The sequence below is a fragment of the Capsicum annuum genome, chromosome 5 (assembly GCF_002878395.1).
Source record: "Capsicum annuum cultivar UCD-10X-F1 chromosome 5, UCD10Xv1.1, whole genome shotgun sequence".
Taxonomy (NCBI): Eukaryota; Viridiplantae; Streptophyta; class Magnoliopsida; order Solanales; family Solanaceae; genus Capsicum; species Capsicum annuum.
The window spans coordinates 433,036-451,102 of NC_061115.1; the positions used below are offsets into that span (position 1 = coordinate 433,036).

At 38.5% G+C, this 18,067-nt stretch overlaps 3 protein-coding genes across 6 annotated transcripts; 1 reads left to right on the forward strand and 2 right to left on the reverse strand.

The window, feature by feature from the left end:
- Nucleotides 1-680: 680 nt before the first annotated feature.
- LOC107869997 lies at nt 681-10,412 on the reverse strand. The gene is made up of 11 exons (XM_047412322.1): nt 7,744-10,412; nt 7,280-7,519; nt 6,830-6,959; nt 5,961-6,113; nt 5,616-5,842; nt 5,455-5,524; nt 5,084-5,290; nt 4,217-4,455; nt 2,728-2,806; nt 2,511-2,651; nt 681-1,448 (listed from the first exon to the last, which is right to left on the reverse strand). The coding sequence occupies exons 1-11, from the start codon at nt 10,332-10,334 to the stop codon at nt 1,227-1,229; spliced, it is 4,299 nt and encodes a 1,432-aa protein (XP_047268278.1). The 5' UTR covers nt 10,335-10,412; the 3' UTR covers nt 681-1,226.
- A 1,048-nt stretch (nt 10,413-11,460) lies between these two features.
- LOC107870000 lies at nt 11,461-14,637 on the forward strand. 4 transcript variants are annotated; one of them, XM_016716377.2, is made up of 3 exons: nt 11,461-11,809; nt 13,378-13,495; nt 14,104-14,637. In XM_016716377.2, the coding sequence occupies exons 2-3, from the start codon at nt 13,465-13,467 to the stop codon at nt 14,466-14,468; spliced, it is 396 nt and encodes a 131-aa protein (XP_016571863.1). In that variant the 5' UTR covers nt 11,461-11,809; nt 13,378-13,464; the 3' UTR covers nt 14,469-14,637. The 4 variants fall into 4 exon arrangements, with proteins under 4 accessions (XP_016571863.1, XP_016571865.1, XP_047268279.1 ...); XM_016716379.2 differs by having other exon boundaries at nt 11,573-11,809; nt 14,110-14,637; XM_047412323.1 differs by having other exon boundaries at nt 11,731-11,857; nt 14,110-14,637.
- Nucleotides 14,638-14,780: 143 nt separating this feature from the next.
- Nucleotides 14,781-17,815, reverse strand: LOC107852795 (cytokinin dehydrogenase 1). Its single transcript, XM_016697840.2, has 5 exons — nt 16,972-17,815; nt 16,212-16,339; nt 15,845-16,105; nt 15,385-15,647; nt 14,781-15,299 (listed from the first exon to the last, which is right to left on the reverse strand). Exons 1-5 carry the CDS (start codon nt 17,639-17,641, stop codon nt 14,972-14,974), a joined length of 1,650 nt encoding a protein of 549 aa, XP_016553326.2. The 5' UTR covers nt 17,642-17,815; the 3' UTR covers nt 14,781-14,971.
- Between the last annotated feature and the right edge of the window lie 252 nt (nt 17,816-18,067).

Genomic DNA, 18,067 nt, shown 5'->3' on the forward strand with positions numbered 1-18,067 from the left:
AATTGAACCTTAATTAGCATTTGCAAAGAAACCAACCATCAAAATTTACATATGCCAAGAGACCCTCCGCCCAAGTGCAACAAATTTAAGTGCAAAAAAAGCTGCCCAAGTGCAACAAATTTAAGTGCAAAAAAAGAAATCTCAGAGAACCGTGGGCTAACATCCACCGATTTGGTTCGAAAACTGTCCGCTCAAGCCGTTTCGCTTGTTTGACCACTCAAATGGTCCTGCCGACCCCGCAGACCTCCCACGATGGATCCGTTTGACCACTCAAATGGTCCTGCCGACCCCGCAGACCTCCCACGATGGATCCATAGCCCGCCTAGGGGCTGCCGATCAATTTTTGACCCAAAACACGCTCCAAGAATCATGAGCTAACACCCACCGATTTGACCCGAAAACAGTCCGTTCGCGTCGTTTCACCTGTTTGACCACCCAAATGACCCCACCGACCTCACCGGACTACCCAGGGTGGATCCACGACCTGCCTAGGGGCCGTCGGTTGATTTTCGGCTCAAAACACGTCTGGACCCCGAGCCCAGCATTGCAATTAGTAAGTAAAACAATGCAGAACCTACACACGAAAGACGCAATGACAACAAATAATAAGGTAATCGAAATACAATAAACAACATATGATGATAGGGTAATAAAGCTAGAAATAAATCAAAGAGTTGTAATTGACAGCAAAATTAACCAGTTTCATATATACATGAGCAAAATATGATCGTCCCTTCCTTTACATGCAGACTAACTTACAAACATCTCAACTAGTTTACAATTTGCCCGTCAAAACTCCAAGGTAAAAAGATCCACCCAAAAAGGCAAAAGTAAAGAAAATAAACTTTTTTTTTTTTGCAAAATTTTCCGAACAACTCCACCTGCCAAGCAGTTGCAAACTAACAAAATCTTCATCTTTTGAAAAAGAAAACTAATCGACTGTACTTGGCGAATGTCCAGGGGTAAGCTGTTAAGATAGAATTGGTGTCGGTAGCAGTTCTTGCTTAGCAGCCAATTGGTGACATAGTTTAAAGACTGAATCCATTCAAGGAATCCTTCGTCAGTGGAATGACTGAACTTTTCGACCTTGGTTTCATATGAGCAAAAATCAGAAAGATTGAGATATAGAACCATCTGATTAAGTTCGTTCTCAATAGCCACGAGATGATCAGAGCGGCTGGAGACACCATCTCTAGTTATACAGATATCTGGAAGATGCATATCTTTTACCATCTGGAATGTGATTCTCCATAGGTTCTCCAATTATCTTGCCGATAGTGCCTACTACTACTTTTACCATATGAATTGCAAAAGTCAGATTGTCTTCTAGACCAGTAGGTCCTCTCAAATGGAGAAGAGTAAGAATGAGAAGCTCTGCAAGAACTGCTGCTTCTTGGGCTTTCCCTTTGAACATCTCTCATTTCCTCTTCTAGATCATGTTTTGCACGCTACAACGCAGAAATAATACACAAGTCAGTAACTTCACACACATGCATCTTTCCTAAATGGCAAAGTCAAGCATATTCTTTTAAACTTTCTTTATTCTTCAACACCGGAAAAGTACAAGTAGTGTCAGACAAAAGGAGGAGGGACTATCAGAAGAGTAACAATGACCAAAAAGGATCTTGCACAAGAAAGAGACAGTACGATGGAAATAAAGGGAACCGGAATTGTACACCAATGAGATGAAGTTTTCGGAAGAATGATGCCCGGGATGTACTTAAAACCAATCATCTCTACAATAAGCTGTAACACAATAACTAAAATTGACTTGGCATTGCCATGGTGCTACCGTGAATACATGAGATATAATTGAATTTACGCACATGAATGCTTGTCCAGCTTGACCAGACCGCTAATATAGACAAGCATGTCCTCAACTTGACCATATGGTAGCACATGGTGCTGAACAGCAATTTGATGATGAGAAGATGCAAAAAAGTTGATAGTTGACTTGGTAGGTCAATTGACATAAAAAAATTGATAAGCTAGCTATCACAAAACGTTCACCATAAAAAAGTGGACCACTAACTTTACAATTCAGCTGACTCGGACCAATGATATCAAACCTAGACAAATTGATGGTGCATGAAGCATGTAAGGCAAACACACAGCTGGAGCTAAGATCCAGCACAAGATTTTTACTAGTAGATGAAAGCTTCTCTCTGCCAAGACCGTACAGGCTCTAATACCATATGAAACAAGAGGGAAATTTCTTAGCGAATACGTTAAGAGCATATTTTACAGACTTCTCTTAGGAGCTTTGGCAATGCAGTAAGTTTCCTGAACAGTTGGTGATCCTGGTGAATATTTTAAGAACATTTTTATATATTCTCTTGTTTTTTTACGACATAAATCATAATCAAGAATATTCTACCAGATGTTAAAAGTCTAAATCCGCATGGCGTACACATGGCCGGCAAAACCTATTAAGATGCCAGATTGCTGGAGAAGCATATGATCAAATTGTTTGAATAGCAAGAAAGAATATTAATCATGCGTTAATTTACCTTGTCGGTATCTGAGAGAACAGCATATGCCTCCCCAATCAACTTGAATAGCCTATCAGCATCATTGCGAACAGTCTCAGAGATCTCTTTCCACAACCCACCATCATCCACAGTATCACTTCTTGCAAAACTTTGACCCGCCTGCATAAACAATATAATGAGTACACTACCAACTACTAATTCAACCTCTGAACTCCAAAAAGCTAGAGACTTGAACCTTGTCAGGATGATGTCTGAGGGCTGCTTTCCTATATGCCTTCTTGATGTCAGATTCTGTATCAGATGACTTGATTGCCCTGCCAAAGAGAATTTAAGATCAATAAATATATCAAATGCATAAGAGACTATTTCACAGATGTTCAGGGAACAAAGGTTACAAGATGTATACACTAGCTCTAGCTAACCACAACACTGGAGTATCATCTACCAGCTGCAAGATCTTCAGGTCAGAAACAATGACCATGTGAATTTGATAGATCTCAACGTAGAACAACCAGTTTCTCAACTTGTAATAGTCAATTGTTAACATAGGAAACTTCTTCATAGAAAGTGAGGCAATATTACATCAAAGCAAAGCATGCATTCTCAGAAACTAGATACAAAGACGCAGTAGCCAGTAGCTATTTTCTCAATGGTACAAAGTTCTGTATCTTATACATAAAATAACATCTTTGGGACCATCACAAAAATGTTTATCAGTACGGACTTTCCTCTGGACACCACTCTATGGGATTGGATTAATACAATAGTGGAGATAACACTATTATAATGAATCATGCAAGATTACACTTTTAAATATTGGCTACAATTAAACTTGAAATAGTTTTTTTATTTTAAAAGAAGGGAAAAGAATATACGAGATAGAGGAAGTACATTGTAAGAGTTAAAAGTATAAGAAACAAGAGATAATATATGATTCTATGAACAATCAATTGAAAATTTTCATTTGGAAGTGTTATGCAATGCAGGGACCGTGAAGAAACAAGGACATTTGACTTGGAAAGGATGGAATGTTAAATACAGTAACGAATGACAAGCCTCATACAGATTGCATTCAATTAAATTAATTTCATCGAAAAAATTTTCTGTTGAGATGGTTCGGGCATGTGATAAGGACGTGCATGGATGCCCCATTGCAGAAGTGTGAAAGGTTGGCTATGGATGGATGCAGGCGAGGTAGAGGTAGACCGAAGAAATATTGGAGGGAGGTGATTAGACATGACATGGACCAGCTACAACGTACCGAGGACATGACCCAAGATAGGAAGGTGTGGAGGATGCAAATTAGGGTGGAAGGTTAGTAGAAAGGAGTGTGTCCTTGTTCTGGTAGGTAGGAGTGCTTTGTTTCAATATCTGTGCTAGTAATCATAGTGTTATGCTAGTAGTGTCTTGTTTGTGGAGTTTTGGTAATGTTTGTTGTTTCAGATAGATTGATTGTAGTATTACTTTTTCTGTTGTTACTTGTTAACACCTATTGCTCCTACACCGTCTTTTTCTGAACTGTTGTTTGTCTTGAGCCGGCGGTCCATCGAAAACAGCCTCTCTACCTCATCTCTGAGGTTAGTGGTACGGACTGTGTACACTTACCCTCCCCAAGATCCAGTTTGTTGGAATACAGGGTACAGTGTCGTTGAAAAATTTTTCGGTTTATCAAATCATATCTGTAAAGAAAATTCAGTCTTACTAGGAATGAGATTTGAACTTACAAAATAAGATAAAAATCCAATGGCGTTCCTCTTTTAGCCTTCTCCTGAACTAATGAAAGCTGCTGACGGGTTTGCTTTGCTTCTTTACCACTGCTTCCATTAGACTTATCCCGCGCTTCAGGTTGTCGAGTCCGTTCTTGTGATTGAGTTTCCTGAAGGGATATGAGCCTCTCAAGATCATTTGCAGCATGCCCATAGTCTCTAATCATCTCATGTAAGGTAGCCCTCCTTGAAACAGCCTGAAATTCGGAACACCAAGCAGATTGATCAAAGTTCACTTTAGACACAAAATAACTAGGATGGCTGTGACAGTATAGAAAGCATAATTGATGTTACAATCTCAAGGAGCAGCTCTGCGGAAGAACCAATTCCTAAAATGGTATGACGTCCATCACTTTTAGTAACCCATATAAATCCTGGAGTTTACACCAAAAAGTTTGCATACACAGACAGTTATATTTCATCGCATGCACAATGATATCTTTGCCCTTGAAACACCTAGAACTCCTTTTACAACAGATCTCTGAAGCGTGTTTTCATTCTCTAATACTAATACTTGCTCCTTTGGAGGAGTATGACTGCTAACTCCAATCAACAATGTCTAATAAGGAGAAGACATGGAAACATAGTAAAGGCCTCAGGATAACTAGCATTGTTACTCTTCCTGCTGTATTTGAACGGCTAAACAAATTGGAACCATCCAGATATATTAAATTCCCACTCATATCCTTATGGACACCTTATTTAAGGTATATTTAAAAAGAAAAAGGAACTTAGTTGAGGTTATTGAAGATAGTTAGTTGAGGTTATTGAAGATAGTTATGAATAGAAAACCAAAAATCTGCTTAAAGCAGCTTGCAAACAAACTTTTGAGTAGTTCTTGTCAAGAGCAATGGCATGACTGCAATCTGCAATGGCGTCAACAATTTGACCAAGAGCTTGGTGAGCAGCAGCTCGATTGCAGAAACAGATAGCTGCAAAAGGGCGCGATTCAATACTGCTGGATATAGCAGCAGTATAATGTTCAATAGCTTCCACATACTTTCCAGACTTAAATGCCTCGTTTCCGGCTTTCTGTTTTTAGAGAGGAAAACAATAAATACTTCAGAAAAGCTAGTATTAACAGAATCAAACTGAAAGAACAAGTGGAATTCTACAACCGAAAGATGAGGAACTAATAGTCAGTAACTTTGGTGAACCCCTTACCAGATAGAATTCTAAAACAGCAAGTAACATACCTTATGATGCAAAAGTTCACGAATAGTGGTTGCTAGAGGAGATAATGATTCCTGATTCAAGTTTGCAGATCTACAGAAAGGAGGAGCAAAATACCCAATATCATTCCTGAAATCAAGAAGAGGAAGAGAGTTGGACATGCTTCTTAAAAGTTCAGGTTTACCTTTTCCCAACAGAAGCCATTTGCTCATGCTTCTCAATTAAGTCAAGGGCCATCTCAAGCTTTCCAAGATGGAAGTGCGACCTGGACTTAAGGTGCCATCTCCAAAGAATAAAAGATGAGCTTTTGCTATTGAGATCATCTAAATTCGCAAAATCAGAAGAAAAATTCTTTTCAGCAACATCAAGAGACTTTTCGCACAGCTCAATCACTTCATTATACATCTGCAGCTGTAGAATATTTACAGTAATGACACACAGAATTCAGAAGCAAGTTGCTAGTCTTTATTGTTTTATAACCTATCCAGTTTAAAAAGAGAAGATATTCAAAATTTATAATAGTACAGACCTTGCAAAGAGCTTCTCCTTTCATTTCAAGTAACTTCTCTGAATAGCAGCTGACAGACAAGGCCTCATCGGTAATTCCAAGTGCATTTTTTGCTGCATCCGGAGTTCTTTGTTGCAAAAGTTCAGAACACCGGTGCAAATGTTCAGATATTTTCTGCCACAAATAGGTAACCCAATCAGCAAATCGTCAATGGAGTTCAAAGTAGGAAACTTTGGAATGTTTATTAATAACAATAGGTAACGAGAAGACTAAATGTGTTAAGAGCTTTACATTAAATGGTTAGCAATGTGAAGGAGGATTTTTTGGTTAAAGGAAGCAAATTAATTGCTTTAGGCAGTAGCAAATCAACATGATAGAAATACTAAAAGTTCTATATTAATTCAGTAGCCACCACATGCTTCACAACCCCAAGATAACTCATTATCAATAACCTCCAATCTTATTAATTAAGCATCTTTTTCATTGAACCATATTTAGGCATTCCAGAAAGAAAATTTAAGCTAAGCTGAGATCATCACTATTCTAAAATGAGTAATTGACAACACCAAGAACATTCTCCCCTCGAACTGAACTTGACTAGCACATCAACTAAGAAGGAAAAGTTTAACAATAAGAATCAAATTACAGTTAAATTCTCAAAAAAAAAAGAGAGAGAGAGAGAGAGCGAGAGAATCAAATTACAGTCAAAGCAGTTTTTCGTAGGTGGAAAAAGTTTTCATCAAATTACATTAGATGAGAATAATTTATGCCAAGATTAAGGCCACGTAGACAAGTAGTAGCCTACATTATTTTGAATTGTTGGAACTCGGAAAACTTTACCATTCAATGCCGGGAGAATCAACTCCATGGGAAAAGCAAATATTGCTCACCTGTGCTTTTTGCAAGCCTTCTGCTGCTTCAATTGTAATTCTCCTATCCAAGCATAAATTTATTCTTGATTCCAAGCAATTGTTGTAATATTTAAGGGCTTCTTCAACCTCACCAAGAAGCAGATAACAACTGGCATGCAAAGATAGTCAAGATATATAAGTTTGTCAACAAATAATCCACTCAGGAAGGAAAAAGTAAGTGTCTTAAAAAAGAACACACGGCATTGGGTTCAACACTCAACAGAAATCTTTCTAACATTAGGAAATCAATCAGATGATGATAATACAACACCTAATGATATCACTGGACCTCATTCTTTTAAATCTTTCACCAGACAGGATCAAAACAAATTTAGTTGCTACCAGGTTGAATCCAAAACCTTTGTCTGCTCTAATGTCATATGGAATATTCATGCTAGAGACATCAGATGACACATGTAGAAACCTTACTTTGCTGCTCTTAATTTCACTTTAAGAAATTGAGGGTCCAAGGCGGCTGCAGATGCACAATCACTGATGGCTTCCCTCATCCTTCTAAGCGACAATCGTGTGGCAGCTCGGTTGCTGTAGCATAACAAAAGAGGCTCTAGGCAAGAGCCTGAAATTTCTGTAGCGGAAACTGATTTGATACCCTTGGTGTATAAATCCTCAGCTTGCGATAGATTTCCAGCCTTATAGGCTTGGTTTCCCCTGATACAGAAAAATCTTTGTAAATATGAAGGACAAGATCTTTTTTTTTTTTTTTTTGATTAAGATATGCAGGACAAGATCATAATGCTCAATGTCAATGTTATGGTAGAAAAAGCCAGAATACAACCATAATGATGAAATTATAGCAAAAGTGAACTAAAAGTTCAGAGGAAATGGTCTAATGCATAGCAATTCACCAAAGAGTAGCTCAAAGATGTTAGCACCTGATCCGCCACTTTTCACAGGTTTCATGGACAGTGAGCCCAATCATCTCACGGTCTTCGTCTGCTTTAGACACATGTATCCCTTTATTTCTCCTATGAGATGTAACTCCGCTTGGGATGTCTGCTGAACTTTTACTACCAAAGGAAGCATGTTGAACTGTGTCAGTGGAAAATTCGACTTTTCTATGATTTAAGTTATTTGAACCACTATCAACTTTTAATCTGTATTTTTTCCTATACTGGCGTCTTATGGATGATAACCCATCTTGTGCAGAGGGTGAAGTATAGGAACTAAAATATCTCCGAGTATCAGACTCCGTTACTGAATCAGTCCTAGAAACTCTCTCATTTCCTCCTCCACATTTCTTCTGAGAGTCATTGAAACCGGGTGCGTCTTTGGCAGCAACCACATCCTCCTTTGTTTCAGTTGCCCCAGTAGAATTATAAGCAGATGTAGAAGAATTTGTATCCTGATATGGTGAGAAATCCATAGGTGAACATCCAGGAGACTCATTATTGCGCATGGAACTGTTTCCGTTAGACAAATTAGTCTTGCCAGCTAACCCTTGTACCAAGTTTTCTTGCCTCAATGACTTCTTCTTTTTCACTCTTTTGTCCCTCAATCTGCTACTTGTTCCACCACCCAACTTTTCATTTACTCCGGAAAATAAATTAGCAGTAAAGGAAAATGATTTACTTGAATTGGATGCACTAAAATCAGAAAAGGGCTTCCCAGGTGTAAATGGTGTGCTTGGAAAGCTGAATTCTTCCTTCTTCTCAGCTTGGTGGCCAGAAAGTGCTTCCGGGGCATCAACTTTGTGCTGGGAACCAAAGCTCTCTGGTGTAAATAATGGAAAGGGTGGCTTATCCCTCTCAACGTCACTGTTTAGATTCTTCTGCAGGAATTCACTTGAGGCACCAGTCTCACTGTTTAAATTTATTGGCTGATTTTCTTTCCCAGAGGTTCCTGCTGAGAAGCTAAATGAATTTATTTGCTCACTGGAAAGACCAAACTTAGCATTTGTATGAACCGTTGCTCCAGGCATCCTTTTGTCCTTGCTTCCCTTTAACGAACTGGCAATATTTTCATCAATTTCGGATGCACAAGCTTTCTTGGCATTTGGTTCGCTATTAATTGTGTCAGCTTTATCAAAACCAGAGCTACTACCAGAATATTTTACGTTGACATCCTCGGGCCGACCACAAGAATTACAAGCACCGGTTTCAGTTGAAACATTTGAAGTACTTTGGTTAAGTCCAAACACAAATACATTCTGGATGTTGACACTTGATTTTTCATTCATACTATCGGTCTTCTCAGCACCACTAACCGCTGAACGGCCAATGTTCAACGAATTCATCTCATTAGAGAGTTTAAAAATGGGGTTTTTTGGTAAACCAGTGTCTACAATATTGCTACTAGAAGCAAACTTGAGCTTCCCATCAGCATCCGAGTCACTTTTTTGGGCATTCCAACGACCACTGTGATCTAGGGTCTTTTCCCTGTCAAAACTATCCACATCTTCAGCTACTTTTCCATTTTCATTCAATTTGTTCTTCCCTTTGATGCCACAACCAAAAACAAAAGTGCCATCCACTTTTGAACCTTGATACTCTCCCCCCCTGTATGCTTCATCTTTATTACGCGCTCCGTTACTAGCACCAAACACAAAGTTAGCATTCAATTTATCCGATTGCAATGTACTTCCATTAGCCTCGTTTTTATGAGACTCACTCGAGCAATTCTTGATCTCATCAACTTGTGATTGTCCTACATTGCTACAAAACTCCCTCTCTCTAAATTCCACATTGGACTTCGAATTACCAGTCCTCTCACTACAATCAGGTTCCTTATTAGACAAATTCAGATAGGACATCCAGCTATTCTTATTCATTTGATCACCATTCTTTTTCTTCGAAATAAACTTCGAGCTACTCGTATTATTAGCTCCTAAAACAAACCCCAAATCCTTCAAATTTGAATCCAGACCACTTTTTCCGGTTCTAAATCCTCCCATTACCTCCACATTGTCACGAAATTCTCCATTTTTTTCGTTCAACATTTCCCCTAAATTCTTATTAGAACCAAAAACATCACTTAAACAATCCAAATTAAAATTCAAAATAGGATCATCACTCTTACCAGCACAAAAACCAAAACTCACATTGTCACTTCTCCAGCAACAATCCGAGCTCTTGGTAACCGGCTCGACCCGATTAAAACTAGATTCTTTCGGGTCGATTTGAGGACCCGATTGTTTCCTCATTTTCAAAACAGGATCATCAGTCTTACCAGCACAAAAACCAAAGCTCACATTGTCACTTCTCCAGTAGCAATCCGAGCTCTTTGAAACCGGGTCGACCCGACTAAAACTCGATTCTTTCGAGTCAATTTGAGGACCCGATTGTTTCCTCATCTTCATGAGCCTCGGTTTTCGCCTTGATCGACCCGGAAAATCCGAACCCGATGACATGGAAAATGAGCAATTGAATTCTGAATTGAGCTTAGAACTACAACTAGAAGAGCTGGAATCGGAGCTAGGTTTAGATGATCGGAATTCTCCGGCGCCACCGCCTGCCGCCGATGACATGATCAAATTTGGGGATTTAGGGTTTTTTGATTATTTGGATTTTAAGAGAGTATTTGTTTGTGTGTTTGGGGGGTTAAATGTGGGGTTTTAGTTGGAATTTGAAATTTTGTTGGGTTTTGGGTGGGTCGGGTCGGGTCGGGTTTGGTTACACATTAGACAACTTGATTCAGTTGACATTTACGTTCTACAACGTTGAACAAGTAGACGTGTACGACCTATGTGACATTTACGTGATAATCTCATGAATTGTCACGTACATGTTGACAATTTGATTCAGTTGATATTTACATTTTATAATGTTGAACAAATAGACATATACATCCTATGTGGCATTTACGTGACAATCTCACGCGAATTGTCGCGTAGATGTCGACAACTTGATTCAACTGATACTTACGTTCTACAATATTGAATAAATAAACGTATACATCCTATGTGGCATTTACGTGATAATCTCACGCAAATTGTCACGTAGATGCCGCATGAGACACATGTGTCTATTATTTCAACTTTATATAAGTTTAAGTATGTGCTTATTTCAGTTGTGACCAAGTTAAACGAGACATTCACGTATTCTGCCCTTTAGAATTTTTTTTTCTTAATGTTAGTATCTGAGTCGACTTATGATCGTTTAAGTTTTCAAAAGTTTTTACCTGTAGAGAATTAACTTTTCAAGACAAATATTTTTGAAATCGACTTAAGATAAATCTTTAATACGTATTTGCCTAATCATGTAAATCTTCAAATTCACAACACTTTCACACTCTAAATTGCACTCCTGTTACTTCGCTCTCCTCTATAAAATTAAAATCGCGAACGCTAAAACCTTCTCCCCAAAAAATAAAAAAAATATAAGATCTCAAAAATGTGAGTGTACTATGAAAATTTAATAATAGGAGAAAATTATGCTATAATAAAATTAGATTGATAATCTTAACGATTTGAAATGATATATACTGCAAACTACTAACCCTAAACTAATAATTTTTTTTTTTTTAAAAAGTATTACTACTATATATTTTTATTTATATATTTTTTCTATTAGAAAAAAGTACTTATCTAGAATAGTCGCGGATCTACAGTTCAAGTTAAGAGGTTCATCCGAATTTTCCTTCGACGGAAAATTATGTTATATATATATGATTAAAATTATTTTTTATGTATAAATATTAGAAATTAAACTTCCTTCGATTAATTTTTATATTTATTTATGAACCCTTACTGAAAATGGCGGCTCCGCCACTAATTTAGAAGATGAATGATAAAACACCAAACACTTGGGCCAATGGGACTTTTTACCAAATTTTTTTCCCAAAAACATTAACAAAACAACAAAGTTACGTGTGTCTCTTTCTATTCTACACGTATAAGTTTGTACTGTCAAACACAAAAAAACAGTGCGAGAAAATTCAAGAATGTCATAACAAAGTGCAAGTGAATAGCAGAATAGTTGATATTTGCTGACACCCTTTTTGGTATGTTTACTAACCCCCTTTCAATATATCTGTATGATAAATCAACAGGTGCATAGCAATAAACATAGCTAATAAGCTCTTACTATTTAATTTTAGTATTACCTGATGTTTCATTTGCTTCGATAATTATCGTCGTATTATTTTGTTGTTGCTACGACTCAGCATGACTTCTTCGTTATTGTATTTGCTTTACCTACTTGTTTTTGATGTGCTTTACTTAAGTCGAGGGTCTATAGGGGAATGGTTTGAACTATTACAACAACAATAACATATGCAGTGTAGTTCCACATAGTGGGGTTTGGGGACGGTAAAGTGTACGTAGACCTAGAGTCCGAGCTACACTTGGCCGAGGGGGTCATCCGAACCTCCTTCGGCGAATTTTTTTTACTATTTATACATAGTTAAAATTATTTTTTATATATAGACAGTAAATGTTGGACCCCTTCGATTAGTTCGTATGTTTACTTCTGAACTCGCGTAGACTATACCACTACCTCAGATGAAGTAGAGAGGCTGTTTCGGATAGACCCCCGGCTCAGAACAGATAACAGTATAACAAACACAAAACCTAAAAGCACACAACAAAATGGGGATAACACACTGCTAGCACACAGCAGTTTGAACAATTGATTTATATAATTGGAAATAACCAATTAGGTTCACGACGAAGTCTAGAAATCGACCACTGATCCAAGGCTGCGTATACACCACTTTCGTCAAATCTCACTTGTGGAATTACACTGGGTATGTTGTTGTTGTTGTTGGTTCTAGCTAAGTCTCAACTTTTCCAATGCAGAGAGGGTTGATAACAAAGTAATGGATTAAGTCCATAGTAGGTGGCGGAGGTATAATTTTCACTTAGCTGCTCAACATATACTTTGAATACATAACTTTTATGGACCTTGTATGAACCCCCCTCCGTCCCTCTAGCTCCGCTCCCGGTCCTAGCTACAAAACTCGGTACAATCCCATCTACTCTAGACTTGGCGTGCAGGTTTAGTAAATTAGTCGAGGTACATGCAAGTTGGTGCTACCACTACTAATCGTTGACACACAATTTTCTTCAGGGGCACTATAAAATATACCCGCTTCCAGTGGCGGAGATTTGAAGCATATAGGTTTGGATTAAAAGATTTTGGGTTCTTAATTAGTAATAATTTTTACATATTCAATGAACTTTTAATACCGATTCTGGGTTTGAATCAAACTACTGGATACCAAGCCCGTAACCAAAGCGCTAACTCCGCCCCTGCCCGTCTTTCCGTATCTGTTAGGCAAGACTGGTAAATAGTTCAAGAAATGACTGGAATTTGTATCGGTAAATTGCATGTTAGGTTTTCTATTTGTCTTGTTTGGGAGTGAAGAGATAAAAGAGCACGAGTAACGGTATGCAGTAACAACAATCATCTGGTGTCGAAACTTGAGTCTTGATTCGACAAATATTAAGAAGTGTATTGCATCTTCTCTCCTCATTTGCTCGGCTGTTTAGAATAATTGTCTTTGTTTGTAGCAAGAGTTCATGGTTTCTTGTTATTGGAAAATAATTGATGCTGCTGCTGTTGTTACAGGATTTTCGGAAGTTCTCTCGAGCGGTTGTGAGCTGGTGAAGATACTTGCTAGCGGAAATCTTAAACTTCTGTTTTAATTTAGGCAGAATGGATCCCAATACTCTTGGAGCTTCACAAGGTATTTCGGCTTGTTATTAGATCTCCCTTTCTGCGCATCGCGTACACCTGGTCTTCTAAAAATATTTCCGTTTTTACTGAAACCGATTAATTTATGCCTAGGTTTGTTGCTTTTGGTGTCTGCAAGAGATTTTAGTTTAGGAGTTTACATAGAGTTATATCATTGGAAGAAGCTAACCGAATAGCTTAAGGACATAGTATTCATCAGAAAAATAGTTGACGGATGTTGGTTATCAAAATAATATCCGGTCTAATCACCTCCCTCCAATATTTCTTCGGTCTACCTCTACCGCGCTTGAACCCATCCCTAGCCAACCTCTCACACCTCCGCACCTCCAATATTTGTGAAGGAAGGAGCAATAAAAAATGGGATTCTCTTTTATCGAAAAAAGAATCGAAAAAAGAGCTCTAACGTACTGTCTTCTAGGGTAGTTATCACAGCTTCTGTATATCATCTATTCATGAATTTTCTCGTCGACAGAATGTATTTGAGGTATTCTCAAACTTTGCAATTGTCCAATTAGATCGTAATAAATTGTGTTCGATCTTTAATCAATTCCAAATGTTGCAAAAACATGATGTCTTTCCCTTGACATGGCACATCTTTAGCTGCAGCTAAGAATGACGATACCACAAAGAATGAAGGCATCGAGTCCTGTAGAACATCGCAACAGGCTTCTGGGGAAGAAACATCTGAAGTGAATCAAGGTCAAGGTGGTAAACACGTAGCAGCTGATGTGGCCCCGGAACATGAGAAATCTCACGGCGATGTAAACATGGAGGCGGATATCACTATGGATGACGTAATAAAAGCTGGGGGTCTAGGAGCAAGAGATGATTTAAATAGTGTTCTTCCTATGGCAGCTGATACCACCGACTTTGAAGCTTCTATTCGTGATGCTTGGGAATATGAAGGGCAACGTGAAAGCATTAGTCGACCTGGACTTGGCTGGACAGAACCTGCAAAGAAGTAGATCTATCCCTGCTACAACTTGAGGTGGACTTTCAAGGTGTTCTTCAGTTTTACTGTCACTTTTAAGACTCTTCGTTCAGCTACTGTTGATTGAACGCGCCCTTATGTGTCTTATGGTTGTTCAAACAATAAGTCCTATCTCCGTGAATGAAATTAATTTTTAACTCTGAGCGACGTGTTTACTTGTCAATCTATTGTTTCTCCTTTGTGCACTTTCGTATTTGATGTATCTTGTTGTGCTGGAGATGAGACTAGGATAAAAGTCCCTTTTTAAAATGAAATTGTCAACCGTGGGTGGAATCTTGCGGAATCCTTAATGAAATCCCCTAAGCACAAGCATCGGAGTCGCTGCCAGTTTTCAGGTATTCAATTTACAAAGATAGTTCTTTCTGAAAAAGAATGCTACAATGCTTCAACGTTGTTACATGTATACATTGTGGAGCATTATAACCATAGAGATCTATGTAAATAACTCTATATAGGTATTTATTTTATCGGAAGAAATCATTGTTGTTGAAGGAGTGACACTCTTTTAAAAATTCCGTGTCCAGGAGCTAGGATAGCCAAAGGATCATACGTAGATTTCCTCCTAGCGAATGTTTCCCATCGAGGGCCAAAGTGAACTTTCCAGTCTTCCTGTGTTGTGTAATGTGGCAAATACTGTTTCATTCCAATATTTGCTTTACCGCAAAAGTTTAATATCTTCTTGTTCTTACTTAGAATATGTTCTAGTCCATCTTTTCCTGTGGACGATGGAACGGCAGAAGATAGAAACGCTATTAAATACATGATGTCTTCTTCTGGTGTAACCATTGATGTTCCTTTTATCCACCTGCAATATGAAATGATCGTCGATCATGTTAGGAAGAAGCGTTCATCCTGTTAGAAGATTATTTAAGTGCTGATGATTTCCGTACTTTGATTTGTTGACGGGGTAGATGAGTATAGGACCATGGCTAGTATCGGTAAGTATCTTCCCGAAAACTTCTTGTGTAAAGTCATGTATCTTGCTCCTTGGAATTAGAAGGTTTAGCCATGGATGAGGAACATCCCATAACCCCTTCTCTTGGAGTTTCATCTCGGATACGTGGACTCTGTCGAGGAATTCCACGTAGGAGACTTCTGATTGAAACAGCGAGGATTCGATATAATTCAACGTTGATAAGAGGGCATCAATATTCTGTAGTATTAAGAAAACAACAGGCAAGATGTTGACATGTTTAGGTGAATATTAGAAAATATCTATGTTGCTCGGACTCGTCAAAAATGTTAACGGGCGTGTGTCGGATTCACCAAAAATAGTGTATATTTGAAGAATCCGACAAGGGTGCGGCACTGAAAGTGAAGAGTCCGCGTAACTTAGGAAAATATCTTTACCTGATTGGTATTAGCTGTCTCGTCTGGATTGAAGTATTTGGCAACTTCTAAGCAGTAGAGAACTTTTCCTTCAGAACTGAACTTTCGAGCGAAAAGTGGATCTTTAGGATTGAAAGTAGACCTCCAGTTGTTCAACAATCCTGTTCGATTGATAACGACAAATCCTTCTACGTAGTCGAAAGAATCCTTGGATGATATCAACTGCTCTTGATCATTGGAAAACGTCGAGAAATCTGAATACAGCACTCTGATCCACTTAACCTGTTAAATTTTAGTAGAAATTACTGGTTTTGTTCCCATTTTTTTTCTTAAAATCGTGTTGCGATTAATGCTAACTTGTTTGATATTTCGAGTTGGAAAAGTTTACCTTTTTAGGTGCCGGTTGCAGAGCAATTCTTGCTCTTGTGATGATACCAAACTGGCCTAGTCCTCCTAGTACACCGTAGAACAGGTCAGCATTCTTCTCCTCTGAACAAGTAATCACCTCTCCTTTACCTGTGAAAAACGATGTTGTTTTTAGTAACTTCCATCGATATAATACGTAACGATCCCACTAACGGAAATGGAGGGATGTGCTTTTTCAAATAGTTATAGTTTTTAAGTATCGAAAGGGAGCCTTGGAGTAATTGGTAAAGTTGTTGCCATGTGACCAGGAGATCACGGGTTCAAGCCTGGGAAACAGTCTTTGGCAGAAATGCAAGGTAAGGCTGCGTACAATATACCCTTGTGGTTTGGCGAGAGTTTTAGTGCACGGGGATGCCTTTTTTTTTTTTTTTTTTTTTTAGTTTTTAAGTATCGAAAAGTTAGAAAAAAAGGTGATGACTTGCTGTGACAGAATTGCCTTGTTATGCTGACTTTGTTGAGTTCATGTCCACAACATAAGCACTATTTTACAGATAAATTGTCTTGACTTTTAGGTGTTGTTTGGTACTCTATTGATTAAAATAGAAAAAGTGGGAAGACTAAACTCTGGCTGATATGTAAGGTAAGGCTGTGTACGATACACCCTTGTGGTGGGGCCCTTCCCGGACACCGCGCATAGCGGTGCACCGGGCTGCCCTTTTTTACTAAACTCTGGCTGATATTATGGAACTGGGGAATAATAGGCTTGTTGTGCATGAACATACCGGTGACAACTTCGAGTTGGTAGACATTATTGATCTGAGGTCCATGTTTGAATGCTTGTCCGCTGATCCCGGCATTCGACAAAGTGCCTCCAACTGTGAGGTGAAGATAATCAGTCCAAGATTTTGGTGTTAATCCAAGTTTAAGACTTTCATGCAGGATATTTATCCAAAGTTCACCAGCAGATACATCAACAAAAGGCAGTTCCCCTTGGTGGAACCGCATCGCTGGTGCTCGAAGCGATTCCATGCTGATCACTACTCCCTGGTAAGCTTGAGCTTGTCCTTCTAAAGAGTGACCATGTCCTCTAGCAGCAACAGTTAGTTCTGTTGTTGTACCCATGTTAAAAACATGTTTTACCGTGGCCGATATGTCGGAAACTGATTTCGGGTACAGAACGGCTAACGGCAGGAAGTGATATCTGTTGCCAAAGTCCTTGGCCACGTGATCGAAATTCTTGAAACTAAAGTACCCTTCGATCTTCAACTGTTTCAGCGATGACTCGATCGCTGAGAAACTCGAAGGGGTAATAGAATTAGTAGCTGGGGTCGCAAAAAGTTGGTCACAACAGAAGTTGCTTCTGTTGATTGAGCAAATGCCTAGTATGAATATAAGAAGTCTTAGAAGCATACTATTATGTTTAAAGAAGAAATGAGTTGGTGATGACTTCATTCTTTCTTAAATGTGTAGAGGGAACTAAAAGTGGTTGTTGATACAAAGTTTTCTTCAATATTTGCCTTTACTTTTGAGTGAAAAAATAGGGGGTGTAGAATTGCCTCAAGAAAATTAAGGTTGGTCAAGAGAATATATAAAGGGGAGAATTTGGAGGTGTCACTATCAACGACGACAACATACTCAGTATATTTTCACAAAGTAGGGTTCGAGGAGAGTAAAGTGTATGCAGTCGGTATACCTCATAGGTGAGGTAGAGAGGTTGTTTCCGATAGACTCCCTCCTGGCTCACGTCGAAAAACAATCTAGAAAAAAGGCATAATATGAGAACAAGAAACAATAGAGGTGTCACTATCAACAACAACAACATACCGAGTAAGTATATTTTCACTGAGTGGGGTCTGATGAGAAAAGTGTACGCAATCC